Source organism: Fopius arisanus, unplaced genomic scaffold (assembly GCF_000806365.1).
Source record: "Fopius arisanus strain USDA-PBARC FA_bdor unplaced genomic scaffold, ASM80636v1 scaffold00058, whole genome shotgun sequence".
Lineage (NCBI taxonomy): Eukaryota > Metazoa > Arthropoda > Insecta > Hymenoptera > Braconidae > Fopius > Fopius arisanus.
In genome coordinates this window covers 152189-164861 of record NW_011887797.1, presented here as the reverse complement: position 1 = coordinate 164861, position 12673 = coordinate 152189, and the positions used below count along the sequence as shown (strand labels likewise).

Below are 12673 nucleotides of genomic sequence, written 5' to 3'. Positions count from 1 at the left end.
ATCAAGTGTCATCTGATCAGGCATGTTTGACCAGAACTTGATGTAAAGCCATTTGTAGTTTATAGGGTCCAATATACTGCCTCGAAACTTGATCAAGTTTTCATCAAGTGTCATCTGATCAGGCCTGTCTGATCAGAACTTGATCTAAATTCGCTTGTAGTTTTTAGGATCCGAGACGTTGGATCAAACCTTGGTCAGGTTCTGATCAGATCTTACCTGATCAAGCGAACCGCACTGAAACTGAATCAAGTTCTGATCGGACTTCAAGTAGACCTGAACTAATTTCCACTCGGATTATTCATCATGCGTAAGACTTTCCACGCGTCATCCTATTTCTCATTGGCCATTCGGAATAAAACTCTTTTCTCATTGGTCAATGTCATCTCAATGTTTTCTCATTGGCTATGTCATCATCAACACAACGGAACCAAAAGGCGGGGGCGAAGCGCGCATTCGGTTTCCTAAATTGACTAAAAAAAATTCAGGTATTGGAATTTTTATTGATTTATTTCTGCTATAAATGCACTCTCTACTTATATTTTTTTACAGTAAAATTTAATGCGGATCCTTCTGTTTGCTCTTAGATAATAAACAATATGTATGTAGGAGTATATAAGATGTAGGTAACCCTTTCTTCGATATTATTCATAAAAAAATTAATGCCGGAAAAAAAAATCGGAGAGCATTACTTTTATGGAATATCAATATCCGCGGGCGGTGCTAGTACTTCAAAGTTTCAATGAAAACTTTTATACCACTTAATGACAGAGGGACGTAAGTGCCAGGGAATTTAATTCAATAAAAAATTGATTTTGTGTTATTTATGAACGTTTTTCAGCATGCGTTTTCTTTGTTTTTCAATTTTCGTAGAATTTACGATTGTTCTTAATCTAAAGAAAACAAATGCAATTTTTTTTTTAATATAGAACGAAGGGAAAACTTTCAAGGAATACACAATACATTTTATCCTACTTCTCTGCGTGTAACTTGAAGAGGACGAACTTTTCATCGCAACGACAACTTTATAATTATGGAATAATTATCGAACCTTCTCGTAAACTATGTCTCAACAGAAGGAAATTATCGTTAACTTGTTAGAACCTTACGCGTCACTTGTACTGCTCATTAGCAACGAATACTTTTCTCTTTGATACTATGTTTCATACTTCTCACCCCGGCGCTCTATCCTATTCCCTGCGCTGCGGAGTATACCCTGCAAATATCATCATTTAAATTGGCAGTATTATCCACTTGCTCTGCAACACTCACTATTCTCAAAAACGACACAAAAGAAAATGCTTTCAACATCTTCATTAAAAAACAAAAATAAAACTACCTTTCGCAATAAACAAATGTTTACCAGCTAAATTTATCAAATAAACAACTGCAATCTTCATTGATATTCTTTATCTCGCCCCAATCTGTTTGACACTCATAAATTTCGTTGGCATAGATAATTTGTTCAGTCAAAAATTTATACTTTTTCCTTGGTTATCTTAAAATTCGTTTTCAAAAAATCTATAAAAACTTGATGCTTAATCCAGAATTTCCATGAAATAGAAATTCTATGAATAGAAATCATGTCCCCAGGATTTCCGTCAATTCCCGAAATAATTAATTCACTAAAATTTCAATCAAATCAATTAGCCAGATGAATTATTGAGACGTCCGAATATTGGACAATACCCAAAAATGCGTGCTCCGTTTTGCGGCACATTATCGGCTTTCTCCTAAATCATAGCGGAAAAAAAATGAGAAATGTGAGTGCAATGAGTTATACGAGATAATGATAATGTGCCGTGAACAAATATTGAAAGTGTGATAAATGAATTTTCCCGGTGGGAACGGATTGAGATGGAGAAGAATATTGAATATCCAACCGCGCAGTAATTGTCGCAAAGCTTACACTTTTACTTAGAGTACACCATTAGTATATGAAATGCCAACTACAGGCATAGGTGAGGCTCATGGAGGCTTTAGATGCTTTAAATATACTGACCCCCCTCTCTATTCTCATACCTCGCATATATTAACTCAAAACGTATATAAGCTCTTTCGGTTAGCCTCAGGTGTATCCGAAGAATTATCTCGGCTGGTGCTAAATTTCGACGGCTTTGTAGAACACACTCAACTAAATTTCAGTCCACTGCCACCGAGATGTGCCAGGAGGTATTTCAATTACGCACTCAGTAAATTTTTTATTTACATTTGCTCCAGTCCAAAGGTCATATCAATACCATATTTCATTAAAACTGCCATTTATGTATAATCTTCATATGTACATACAATAAAATTCATGCGATTAATAAAATCTGTAATAACGTAACCGATAGAGTCTTGATTTTTACTTTATAATTAAAGTACATGAATAATACGTTGACTTCAATGAGAATAAATTAATTTAACAATAAATCAATATAAAAGTGAATATTTATGTTTTTTTTGTTAATTTTCTGCTTATATATTATAGCGATAAAATTCTTAATGAATCCTTTCAATACGAATTTATTAGGAAGCCGAATAATTATTATAAATTATTATGAGGGAAAGGTCGAAATTTAATTGATTTAATTTATTGATTGAAAAGATCTATTGATGTTGATTAATATGGCCTCACACTTTCTGAACTTTTTAATGAAGAATAATATATTTTAGGACTAGTACCGATTTCTCATTGTCCAGTGCGGGTGTACACGAATAAGCAGAAAATATTGCTCGAAATGATGGTCACGTAAATGAAGATCGAACGATGATGAAGCAGAACTCGAAAAATTTTGCCTACGCGAATTGACCCATCACACAGAGTTATTTTTCAATTGCAACCAGAAGTAATTTACAATGCATAGGAAAAAAAATCGCGGAGAATGCGGAATTCACAAAAATTATGGAGCAATTTTTTTTCTCATTTTTATTTTTCGATATTTGTTATCAACATTGTCTCATAAATAACAAAAATTCATCGAAAAGAGTCTTAATTGAAAGGATTAATTAGTTCCACGTGTGTTATCTTCCCGGTGGATGGAAACAATTTTCAAACAAAAAATGAATCCCTACCTCTTCCCCAAAACTAATCAATCAATGAACCCCACAAGTTAATTAAACCCCAAAAATCCAACCACAATAGTTCTTCGCAATTTCAATCCCCTCACCGTTCATTTCGCAGAAAAACAATTATTGATCCGCTATATAGGAGTTTACTGAGTATTAATTTTTTTTAAAAGTGTACCCGGAGCAAATGTCTTCAGTAAATAAAAAGGAAAGGGTAAACATGGGCGAGCAATTTTCATGGCTCACGAGTCAACTTCAATTTCCTAATTAACCGGTAGATACAAACGGGGGATGTAAAGACGAAGAACAGAGAGAAAGGGAGAATGAAAAAATAGGTGAAAATACATAGAGGTTGGATATATGGGGGCGTGGCTGCTAATTGTCTCCCAATAATTTCACCTCCCGTCCAGTGGGAGACCCCTGGCTAGACCATCGGTGATTGCCAAACAAACAAACAAAACTCTTTTTTTTTCAATCTGACCTTCAATCTTTCATCTCCGGAATATTCTCCGTGAAAATCCATGACATATACAAATAACTGTATGTCCATTAGTGCCTCCCCATAGTTGCCTCCAGACTAGCAATGTTGAATTGCTATAACGAGCGCGCTAACATCGACCCGCGCCTTCGAAAAATATTTGCCAGAACCCCTGGGAAAGAGCTCAACCTGGACTTATATATCTATACAAATGGTTGTGTGAAATGCAGGGGGAGTCCGTTTTCCTCTATTCCGAAAGAATGTCTTTGCAAAATGAAAAATACAAATTCTACATGAAGCATGACCTCATTAATGTATTCATTTTTCCTGCCTTCCCTCTCTCTCATTTTTCATGTCACGCAAATCACGCTGATAATTGTTTCGACTGCACCGTTATTCTTCCATTAAACATAAAATTGAAATTGGTAATGAGACGGAATATTATTTGAGATATAAGAGATACAAATATATGATTGTTATTGAAATACGCGAACGATTAGATTATCCTATTAAAACGTCATTTTGGAATTCGAGATCTGTTTTAATGCTGTCACATCACGAAATAAAATAATATCAAATGAATATAATAAATATTTTATTAATTAATCCAAGAATCACATGAATTAGAGTAACCAATCTATTTAATTTTCCACTTGATGCGAATCACATTGATAATTGTTTTGAATACACCTTTAATTTTTCATTAAACATCAAGATGAAATAGTTAAGCAGGCGAAACATTACTTGAGATAAGTTTTTCATGGAGTTATTCCAATAATTAGAGCATAATTCGTAATCTAAATATAATGTGAGATTAAATTAGTTGATAAAGAGGAAACATTTTCCTCAGTGTGCACCACTGATAATATTTTCATTAAATTCTGGTTTAAATAATAATAAATTATTATTTCAGAATTCGGAAGTATCATTATTTGAAACCAACATCCGATTCTTGGGTAGCCTTTTAGCGTGCTATGCCCTCACTGGTGATGTGATGTTTCGTGACAAGGCTGCTCAGCTGGGTGAACGGATGCTACCGGCGTTTCAAACGGAAACTGGAATACCGCATTCCCTCATCAACCTGCACACTGGGGCAAGTCAAGATACTGTAACTTTACCCCATCTCCTTTCCACCGAAATTGCTATCGTGGCGTTAATAATGCCCAATCATTGCAGAGTTAATGATTATTCATCAGTCAGGACTACTGATTGGTCTAATGTCTCCTGGACAATTCCACCCATTTTTCAAATCATCTATTGATCACCTGATTCATTTCCTCGGAATACTCAATCAATGCGTGGCGAGTTTATTTGTACCATAATAGGAGTCCGAGCATCGAATTTTTGAACAAATAATGAGAGTAAAACAAATGTCCAATTTCAAAATGCCATTTGTGCAGACGACATAAATGGTAATTATACTTTTGAATAGGGATCCAGCATCATTAATACTCTCAACGTAATTACTCATATGAAATGTCCACGAGCTATACGAGAAATGAATTACCCAGATTAATATTCCATTGGTATTAATCATTGTTCAATGAAAATTCGTTTTTACCCCTGTCTAATGAAATTCCCAATGAATTTTGGATTATCTCTCTTTAATTAACTGTGCAAATTTATAGATAAGTAGAAATTACGGATGGGCAAGCAGTGGCTGCAGTATTCTCTCTGAAATTGGCACTTTGCATCTTGAATTCGCGTATCTCAGTGATATAACTGGCAATCCAGTGTTCAAGAGTAAAGTGGAGAATGTGAGGAAAGTGTTGAAAAGTCTGGAAAAGCCAAAAGGGCTCTATCCAAATTACATCAATCCGCGGACTGGAAAGTGGGGCCAACGTAAGTACATCCTTTTTTTTTAAAAAAAAAACCCTCTCGTTACCTCGTACTTTGATGATGAATAATAAACGGATGTCGAGTGCCTTTGAATTAAAAACTACCCGCATCTACGCATTTTGATTGATTATTTTAATTAATAACAACGTAAACAGAAATAAGAGGAAAAATCTCATGAGTGGAATGACAATTTATAAATACTTTACGCCCCCAAGATACAATTGAGAGTAAATTCGATAGTACGTGCAGGTTTTAAATGGACACGTCCTATATTCAAGACCACGATCAAATAGATCAATTTGGACGTCGGAATTATTCATATTTATCTTCTGTAAAGATCACATGTCGTTGGGAGGATTGGGCGATAGTTTCTATGAATATCTCCTGAAAGCGTGGATTCAATCTGGAAAGGAGGATATAGAGGCTCGACAAATGTACGACAAGGCGATAGCGGCTGTTGTCAAGAATATGGTTAAAGAATCGCCAGGTGGATTGACATACCTGATGGATTTGAAGTTTGAGAGGCCTGAGCATAAAATGGGTCATCTCGCATGTTTCGCAGGTAATACTCACAAACTATCGATTATTCTTATGAATTTTCTTAAATCTTTATTCTCTTACTGAACCTTACTTTTTAAGTGAATACCTTGTTCATCAGTATTATCCAATTTTATAATTCAGGGCAAACAGGACATGAATTAATCAGTCATTTTCTTCGAATAATTAAACATTTTTGTGCTAAATCCTCTCGGCCCTTACATCTCCGGATTTATTATTTATGATTTTAAAATGAAAAGCAATCCTTTGTCTCACTTCGAGCGCTGAATTATTCTCTGAATATCGTTATTCATATAATTTTATATCAATTTTTAATCAACTGTTTGAATTAACTATTACTTTCAGGCACATGGAAAGACTCCATTGAATTTCATAAAATTTGCTTTTCGAAATTCAGTTAAATTGTATCTGTTGAATACATTACCAAATTTATAAAACGGCAATGGATGATATATGATTTTCTGACGAATAAATAAATGCATAACAATCATACACTACATGCATAAACAACTGGATAATTAATACAGCACGCGAAGCGCGCCCTTTTTCCTCGTGAATGAATTAATACTAAATCGTTCCAATGAAATATTCCTTGGAATAAAATGATTATATGGACCAATTTGTCGAATTAATTTTTGCAGGAGGAATGTTCTCGCTGGGGGCTAAAACAGAGGATAATGAGGTGTCTAAAAAATACATGAATATAGCGGCGGGCCTGACAAATACTTGTCACGAATCTTACGATCGGAGTGCAACTAAACTGGGACCTGAAGTTTTTCACTTCATCGAGGGAAATGAGGCACGAAGCCTCAGGAGTGGAGAGAAATATTACATTCTTCGACCTGAAGTAAATATCCCATTTCACTCTTTTATCTCGCTCGCATAAACAGACAGCAACAAATATATCGGATTCATTCCTAGCAATGCAGGATAAAAATTAATAATCAATTAAGGAGGCTAACAGATTACGTATATTAATTAGAAATCCCTGAATAATGCCGAGAATTTGATTTTAATGGTAAATCCCCTTATATATGAATAGAACTGCAGACAAGAGATTTATTTGATTGATGAGAAGAAATAATGAAGGGATCAAATGGAAGAGAAATATCAATTGCTATTATTTTTAATGAACTCAACGTGATTAATTGGCCACTCAAGAGCGAGGATGACTGGACAGAAATTCTCGATATTCTCCGATAATAAAAATTCTGTTTTATTCAGAGAATTTACTTCAGTCTGGAAAGTAGACGCCATAGGCGTTCGGTTTGTTTGTATCAGTGAGTACCACTCGTACTGATACACAACAGTCTGGAACTGTTACGATTTTATCACTTCCTACCACTCCATGATTTTTCCGAACTTTGTTATCTCATTTAATCTCCAATTCGTGTTCATGATGCTTTTCCATTATCATTATTTCCTGGATTATTCTTGAAGGTATCACGTCTCTATAATACTGAATGTAATAATAATTGTGAAACCATTGCCAGTAAAAATATTGATTATCTGAATCTCATGCGTTATAATATCACTGGCCAATATAATAGATGTGAAATTTTTTTAGATTGTCATTTTTATTGCTTCTTACTTGATTATTTTTTTGTCATACTTTCTGGCACATTAATAATTAATAAATAATCATAGCTATAAATGATGGTAATAATTGCTAATAAAGAATAATAATCAATCATTATATTGTACAGAATATTAAAAAATATTGTTTTTGAACTTCAGCGTACTTAATATTTTTAGAAGTGATATTTTCACGGTCGACGGGTAATCATGCTTGGAGTTGCACAAATTTTGTCTTCTTATCTTTGAATGAGTGAAATTAATGAATGAGATTAATAGGAGAAACAAAATGGTTCCGGGGTAAATTTGAAGAACAATTCCGACGTTCATTTTCGCAGACATTTGAGTCGTACTTCGTCATGTGGCGGCTTACGAAAGATCCTAAATACCGAGAATGGGGTTGGGAAGCCGTACAGGCGCTGGAAAAGCATTGTCGTGTACCTGGAGGATTCACGGGACTCAGTAATGTGTATCTGGCAGATTCACCAAAGGACGACGTACAACAGAGTTACTTCTTCGCTGAGACACTGAAGGTAAATTGGATTAAAAAAATATATATGCTTCAAAGCTCTGAATACTTTCTAGTGTAACCCGATTCATCCAGTCTGATACTTTGAATTTTGCAAATGGAAATGAAAAACAAAAAACTCATGGCAAAAAAATGACTGATTCATCTGCTGTGCAACCGACTTAGTTGACTAATGGAAAATGTTTCCAATTTTCGATTCATCAATTGGCGCATAAATTCGTGTGACGCCCGCGAAATCCAGTGGAAACTAGGGCTGTTAACATTTTACAGCTAGTAGTTTAAAAAAAAAAACTGTGATTTCACGACAGAGAAAAAGGGTCTGGAGGTGGGGAGGGTAAAAAATGTACATTGAGCTGAACGTCAACCATCGGTCGTCAAGAGCTATGAGCTTTTATACCTGTCGTTAAAAGCTAAAGCCGATGAAGTGCATTTTCCGTTATATGTCATTTTCCATGTAACTTTCGTAGCATCCGATGATGCCATCTCCCTTCCTCTCACACTAGTGTGCTACAATCAGTCGTAATCCTCTAATGGCTGTAAGCCATATGACCATTTACATTAATTCAACGGGATCCTGTCAATGACGTTTAAAATGGATCCAGAACTCTACCGGATCAGGGGCTCACAGTAACATTATTTTTTCGAAATATTGGGATTGTAAAAAGTAGATTGATTAGGCTGTAATGCTCAATTGGGAAATAGGGATTAATGAGATTGTCTGTAGGTCGATTTCTGGTCATTGCAAATTGAATAATATGATCAGAGGTTTAAACGGGAGGTAAAACTTTTATTTAAAAAGAAAATTTTGTAATTATTTAGAAATTATTTCATTATTTTCTGTTTGTCAATCAGAATTATTTTTCTTTTGACTGTCACTTCCTCCGATTTCATGGCCTCGATATTGCATTTGAATAATTCAAATTACTTGAAAGTACATGGAGTAATTCAGTTGCCTTCGAACAATTTGACTATCTCGAATTGGATTATATTTGGAATAATTCAATCCCGATTTGTTATGAATTATAAGGAATTGCGAAAGTTCAGGCACCTCAACCCGTTATTTTATTTATTATTGCAACAGCATTAGTGATTATAAATACACTATGGATTGATCTAGCTAATGGAAAAGTGAACAGGAAACGTTACTGATTATTCTAGTATAACAATAGTATAATATTGTGGAATACTAAGATATCGAAGTAATCAACAATTTCGTTGTTATTTTGTGTTCATCATTGATTGTCCGTTTATAAATTTAGCGACCACTTTCTAAATTGCTATCAATGGGATTGAATGGTCGTACTTCTCTCATTGTAAGGGTAAAAGTAGACGTCCACTAACTCAATAGCCACGATGATGAGTCAGAGATGCTCTAGTCACAAGTATTTACGGGCTACTGCCGATTTTTGGACGGAATTTTTCAGATGGGTCTCCCGTAAAAGTACACTTTTTGTGCTAAAATGCATGAAAAATTTGACATCGAAGTAAATTATTGAAAGAAATCTTGGGGACTGACGATTTTATCTGGTGACAGCCGATTTTTTTTTCGCTTCAGTGGCCATTTTTTAATAAAATTCCCACGACCGTAAACTGAATATCACTATAATTGTTAATAGATCGTAGATTACGGAGAATAGGGAAAAAATAGGAAATAGTAGAAATCCTAATTCTATGCAATTTATTCATATTTATTGATTTGTGTCTGTTTCTGTTCGCAGTACCTTTATCTACTGTTCAGTGATGATAACCTGATAAGCCTTGATGACTGGGTATTCAATTCAGAAGCGCATGTCCTACCCATCAGAGGGAATCCACTGTACCGTAGTGCACCACAATTATAAATCAACAATTGAACACCTTAAACGCTGCAATAGAATATTCGTTGATCGAAGAAATATTCAACTGATCAACCCATTGATTCTTCATGTTTGAAAAAAATCCCCCTCAAATTTCGATTGGAAAATTAGGTGAAATTTAAGTGAATCGTCAATCGTCAAGTAGAATAATTGTAAATAACAAGATTTCGTGGGAAATCGTGACAAGTGTGAATGTTTGATTTTCGCTGACAGGTAATTGAGATTGATTGTCTCCCGTCGATTATCATGTGCGATTACATGTTCAATCATGTGGCCTAAACTACTGAGGATGCACGCTAATTCCCCTTGTATGAGTCATCGTTGTGTGTAATACGATTCTTTAATTCATGGAATTGTCGATTTTGTGTCTGGCTTTGCGTGTCGTGTGTTACAACGCTGAAACTATTCTGATAAAATTGAGATGAATTACTGTTGTGCATTTATGAATGGATAATTCTGTAGAGATAATTAATGGCTTCCAGAAGCTAAGAAATAGATTTAAATAATTGGATAGTTCAATGTCTCCCGATGAGACAATCAGCATCTTCTGTCATTCAGTTTTTTTGGTCTTAGCTGTCCCTCACACAAGTGCTCCTTCGACTGAGAAATTTTTAATTGTAAAAATTAATGAAAATTGAATTTTGTTTCCATCATAAAAGGAAGTTATGTATGTAGAAATTCCATCTCGATGAGCGATTACAATCGAGATTTTAAGTGGGAAACGAAATACACTTAAGAATAATGAATGACAAGTCCACTTTATTCCCTTAACAACTATATATTCATCATAACTGTGTGATTGTGTGCTATTGTTTTCTTATCGATCAATGAATGACTCGATTTTAAACGAAATAGCCATCAGATTGATGAAATTGACAACATACTTATAAATTCGACAATCGCTGGTTTATTAATTATCATAAGAAGACACTTAGCACTTGGATAAGAATGTGAATGAAAAAATGAGAAATGGATAAAAAAATATACGATTCTTAGGAGAAATGTGTATCAAGCCTAGATTTGTAAATAATAAATTACATAAATGTCATATTCTGTATGAGATTTGTGAAGTAGCGTATTGCTGATTTGCTGAGGACGAATGCAATAGTGTAGTTGTTGCAACGAAAATGTAAAATATAAATTTGAAAGATTCCTGACATTTTTTCTTTTGCATAAAGAACAGTTGATTGTCACAATCATCGTTTTATTATGAGCAGATAAATAAAAAATTGTAAATTAGTCAATATCGACACGAAAATCTTCCGAGTAAAATGAAAGGACTGTATTCCATAAATTTTAATGGCATGTGTGGTACTTAATGGTGCCGATGACTATCATAACGCGATGATCATGTTTTTTCGAAATATATTTTCTTCACATTTAAAAGTCTTCTGGTACGAATTTGTCACGGAGAATGGCCATACAAAGCCAAAAAAAAATACAAACAACACTTTAACTGCAAATTCTTCCTGTGTAACTACTGTTTATTGAGACAGAATGTTTATATGAATGGAAAAAGAAAATAATGTACGTACATCTATTTCTAAGGAGACAAATAGCCAATCTATTATACATAAAGTTCGCAATTACTTAACGATCACCACTCATTTTTGTATTAAACAGACAAATCTAGAATTATTTCCTTAAGAAAGAAAGAGGTACAGCAGATGTATCAAGAAATTACCGGTAGTAATAATATATTAAAGAAGAGCGGTCAAAGTCAGCAATTGATAGTAATAATTAATCGCCTATGGGGAAACATTGTGAATAGATATTTAATAATTTATTATTGTTGACTAGAGCATATTACTTTCAACGCTCAGAAAATGAATAGAATTATGAATTTCACTGAGGGTTTCGGGTACCAATGAAACATTTCAGTTGCAAACCTAAAGGTACTCATCAACTTTATAACCACACATTTTGTTCAGCCTAAACTGCCTGGAAGAATTTCAATTGAAAAAGTACTTCCAAATTGGCATAACTTAACGAACACATGTAGTAGAGATTATGTACCAATAAATAAATAACACAGATATAAATATATTTCAAGTTGAGGCATTCTTTTACACAATAGAAATGTCAAAAAAAATTAAATGTGTAAATATCTGCGAGATAACTGATAAATCATAGCAATGAAGAAATTTCATTTGAAATTGAATTTATGTGATTATTCATTCAACACGAATCAATGATTAAATAAATATGTATCAACATAAATTCTCTGGTATCGCATTACGTACTTATTTGATGTAATCACCCGTAGATGTACACGCCAGTGATAAATCTGGCAATTTGAAAAGACTCATCTCTATAATTAATATAAAAGGAAGGCTATTAAAATTTCAATCGCACCCCTTTCTCCGTCATTCAGAGCAGCTCATTTAATAATGAATCATGCTATTAACCCCCTCCAACGAGATTTCAAAAGGGTTGGGTCGTATATGTAGCGATATCGGAAATGAATCAACTCCATTTAAACGGAATTGAGTTTCAGGAGGGTGTGGTTTAAATTCGCTGAAGATATCCACTTGAACTGTCACTTCCTTATGAATCAGTGGGTCAAAATCTGAAAATAGTACAATATCACGAGCAGATTGAAATGAGTAGCTGTCTGCGCAAATATCCTATGAAAACTACCCCCAAGTCCAACACTTTTCCAATGAGTTCAGTGATATACTATTAAATTGTCCATGTACATCGTGAATAATCCAATTAAGATTTAAAAGCAAAACTTTATGCTTCGGTGGCTCTTTCATCTTATTGACGCATTGATTAATTCTTTTTATT

General features: G+C 34.2%; 1 protein-coding gene across 3 annotated transcripts in view; it reads left to right on the top strand.

The window, feature by feature from the left end:
* Window positions 1-11963, top strand: part of LOC105268486 (mannosyl-oligosaccharide 1,2-alpha-mannosidase IA) — an 83345-nt gene extending 71382 nt beyond the window's left edge. For all 3 annotated transcript variants that reach the window (XM_011308085.1, XM_011308086.1, XM_011308087.1), the window contains exons 4-9: window positions 4440-4619; window positions 5155-5368; window positions 5703-5927; window positions 6565-6770; window positions 7837-8031; window positions 9746-11963. In XM_011308085.1, the coding sequence (XP_011306387.1) occupies window positions 4440-4619; window positions 5155-5368; window positions 5703-5927; window positions 6565-6770; window positions 7837-8031; window positions 9746-9868 (1143 nt within the window). In that variant the 3' untranslated portion in view covers window positions 9869-11963. The remainder of the gene's footprint in view (window positions 1-4439; window positions 4620-5154; window positions 5369-5702; window positions 5928-6564; window positions 6771-7836; window positions 8032-9745) is intronic.
* Window positions 11964-12673: the final 710 nt, after the last annotated feature.